This window comes from Poecilia formosa, unplaced genomic scaffold, assembly GCF_000485575.1.
Source record: "Poecilia formosa unplaced genomic scaffold, Poecilia_formosa-5.1.2 Scaffold472, whole genome shotgun sequence".
Lineage (NCBI taxonomy): Eukaryota > Metazoa > Chordata > Actinopteri > Cyprinodontiformes > Poeciliidae > Poecilia > Poecilia formosa.
In genome coordinates this window covers 266,461-269,887 of record NW_006800411.1, presented here as the reverse complement: position 1 = coordinate 269,887, position 3,427 = coordinate 266,461, and the positions used below count along the sequence as shown (strand labels likewise).

The window sequence follows — 3,427 nt, the reverse complement described above, 5'->3', positions numbered from 1 at the left end:
TCCATACACTTATAGAAAATGGACTCAGTTCTTCCTGTCTACCTTAGAGAAGTAAATAATAAATAAAATAAACAATTATCATACAAATAAACCACCAAAATATAAAGTGAATGATAAATAAAAATAAAGAATGCCTTCAACATAAGAAATACCTAAAAATTATAAAATGTACTTTTAATTAACAATAATGCCTAAATTAGTTTGTGCGTCTGTTATGAGATGAATAATTTAATAATGAGTAAAAGGGATTTTTTTTTAATTTGGTCATTTTGTAATTTCTGTAATAAACAATGAAAGTCTTCCCCCCATTTACTTTAATAAAGTTAACAATTCCTCTATTTTTCTGTTTTCTTGTCCAGATTGCCTGCAACATAACATTTATAAGGAGGAGCTATGTAAGCAGGAGGAGTTAGAACCTCTGCAGGTGAAACAAGAACAGGAAGAACCAGAACATCATCAGATAAAAGAAGAACAGGAGGATCTAGAACATCAGCAGATAAAAGTGGAAGAGAAAGAAGTTTACTGCAGTCAGGGTGAAGAACAGATTCAGTTAAAACAGGAGACTGATACCTGCATGGTGGTTCCTGTTGATGAACAAACATCTCACATTGAATCAGAACCAAACAGGAACCAAGTCATTTTCCAGGAAGCTGCTGAAGCCGAGAACCAAAATCCGGAAAGAAGCAAACCTTTCTCATGTGTGACCTATGAAAAGCGTTTCCCTTTCAAATGTGCTTTTGATGCTCACATGAGAACTCACACTGGTGAAAAGCCGTTTTCATGTGGGAACTGTGGAAAAAGTTTTCGTCAAAAACAGGATTTAACTCGGCACATGATGATTCACACAGGTGAAAAGCCGTTTTCATGTGTGAACTGTGGAAAAGGTTTTAGTCGAAAACGGGATTTAACTCGCCACATGGTGATTCACACTGGTGAAAAGCCGTTTTCATGTGTGAACTGTGGAAAAGGTTTTAGTCGAAAACGGGATTTAACTCGGCACATGATGAGTCACAGTGATGAAAAGCCGTTTTCATGTGTCACCTGTGGAAAAAGTTTTTGTCAAAAACAGCATTTAACTCAGCACATAATGATTCACAGTGGTGAAAAGCCGTTTTCATGTGTGAACTGTGGAAAAGGTTTTAGTCGAAAACATCATTTAACTCGGCACATGATGATTCACAGTGGTGAAAAGCCGTTTTCATGTGTGAACTGTGGAAAAGGTTTTAATCAAAAACAGAATTTAACTCTGCACATGATGAATCACAATGGTGAAAAGCCGTTGTCATGTGGGAACTGTGGAAAAAGTTTTAGTCGAAAACACGATTTAACTCAGCACATGTTGATTCACACTGGTGAAAAGCCGTTTTCATGTGTGTTCTGTGGAAAAGGTTTTCGTCACAAAGTTAGTTTAATTCAGCACATCAGGCGTCACAGGTGAAAAGCTGTAGAACTATTTTCCATATATGTCCTATGTTGAGATTCACTATAAAAGCAATTTAGATGAAAACTGGAATTATACACTGGTTTTCTTGTCTATAAAATTGTTTAATTTTCTAATTTGTTAAATGTGATCATTTGGTTCTTGACATTTGGATACTTTAAGATGTACAATATGAACTTGAAGGATTGATTTATATTATTCTGAATGGAGAGAATGAGTTGGGTGAATGAGGTTTACTTTAATACATTTTTAATCCAAAATAAAATGTGCTCTTGTGCACTAATTGTAGATTTTCAGTAATTGTTTTACACTTCGAAATTTACTGTATTAAAAAAATTATTTGATAGGTTTTTCTTTAAAGCAAAACTAGACTGAAACTGATGCTGTTATTTGTTCCAAATTATATTAACCAGTCTAAGCTTTTCAAAAAAAAATTAACCTGCCCTTTTACTGAGAAAATGTAATATTCAATTTAAAGATTTTTTTCCTTTGTTGATTGTTCTTAATTGTACAAAGTATGTGTGATTATTGTCTCCATTCTCCATTAATTTGTTGTGTTGCTTGTCTTAGTTGTATATGTTTTCTATTTTCTGCTGTGGCTGTTTTCTATTAAAGATCACTATCTTTTTTGAAGTTGAAACTAATTTAATCTCTACGCATACAGATATAAGTTTGAGTAAGTTCTTACAAAGTCACTTGATCACTTGCATTTCCTTTGAAAATGCTGAACGCTACTGCTGAAATATGCAGAAATATTTGAGTTCAAGTGCAGAATCAAGGTTACAAAGGTAAAGTATAATATATATTGAATAATTTTAGGATTAAAGAGAGCAACAACTTTTAACCCATAGTGCAGTAATAAGAGTGTATAAGCTAACATTTGTCAAAAAGAAAACTGCTAGCTTAAATAGCAATATCATGTTGGCTTACGCTAGCGTGTTGGTTAACATGACTTAACCCATTAAATAAGGGAGGTTTAGTTTTAGGTAAAAAAAAATTAGCTAAAAATCTAATATTAGCTTAAATTCTATCATTACCATGTTGCTGTATGTTAGCATATAGCATGTTGTATATTAACTCAGTCCATTCAGTAAGTTAAGCTTAGCTTTTTTGTCCCAATTAAACAAAAGCTAATGTTAGCTTAAATGCTACATCATATTGGGTAACCACTGTCAGATGGGCCATGGAAAAAACTTGGATTTGACATTGTAGGTCCATTTGAGACAGCTATTAAAGGGTTATGTAATCTTTATTAGTACATTTGTTAAATATTTCTGTTACTACAAGTATGCAGATAATTTTCAAATGCATGTGGATAATAGGTTGTACTCTTCAGCAAATTATGTCCAAGTACTGTATATTTTGGAGGAATTTTAAACCTCAACAAGGGAGGAAATGTTGTGTTGTGTAATACTACTCCATGCCTCTAGGCGGAGCAAGCGAGATTATGTTAGATAAGGACAATGACGTTGTGCTCGTTCGGTTCAAGCACACCTCGCTGCAGCAAACAGAAAGGGGCGGGGACGGATCACTGTCAGTCTCTTACCTCATTTGGGAATGGGACCATTGCACTCCTGAAGTGAAGGAGGCGCTGTTTCCTATATTATCCGCGTTTTCCCATTTAAATTTTCTTTTGAAATCTGTGATATAGCTTCATCTGTAGGAAGGAGTTTCACTCTCAGCATGTATTTAAACTTCTCTTTTTTATTTACTTCAACGCAGCTCACAGCTTTTAACAAATGGGCTCTTTGCACCTCAGCTTCCGCGTTCGGGGTAAAGCGGCTCGATTGTTTCCGATCTATTGAAAATGGCCTTTTACAATAGGTGCTTTCAGGGCTTGGCCAAGGTTTGTACATCGATCCGAAGCCCCAACAAGTCAGCTGGAGAAAGGTTTTAAGATGTTCGCCTCGTTATGCATTCACTGACACGAAGGTGAGTTTTACTTAAACTTTGTGGCTAACATTAACGTTAGCTTATGCTAGTAGG

General features: G+C 35.0%; 2 protein-coding genes across 2 annotated transcripts in view; both read left to right on the top strand.

Annotated features, from left to right (window-relative positions):
* LOC103156254 (trichohyalin-like) overlaps positions 1 to 3,427 on the top strand; it is a 110,519-nt gene that overhangs the window by 14,134 nt on the left and 92,958 nt on the right. The window contains exon 2 of the mRNA XM_016664172.1: positions 360 to 533. Coding sequence (XP_016519658.1) covers positions 360 to 533 — 174 coding nt within the window. The remainder of the gene's footprint in view (positions 1 to 359; positions 534 to 3,427) is intronic.
* The window catches only part of LOC107833862 (gastrula zinc finger protein XlCGF49.1-like), a 46,162-nt gene continuing 43,218 nt past the window's right edge, over positions 484 to 3,427 (top strand). The window contains exon 1 of the mRNA XM_016664182.1: positions 484 to 540. The gene's annotated coding sequence lies outside the window, so the exon portion shown is untranslated. The remainder of the gene's footprint in view (positions 541 to 3,427) is intronic.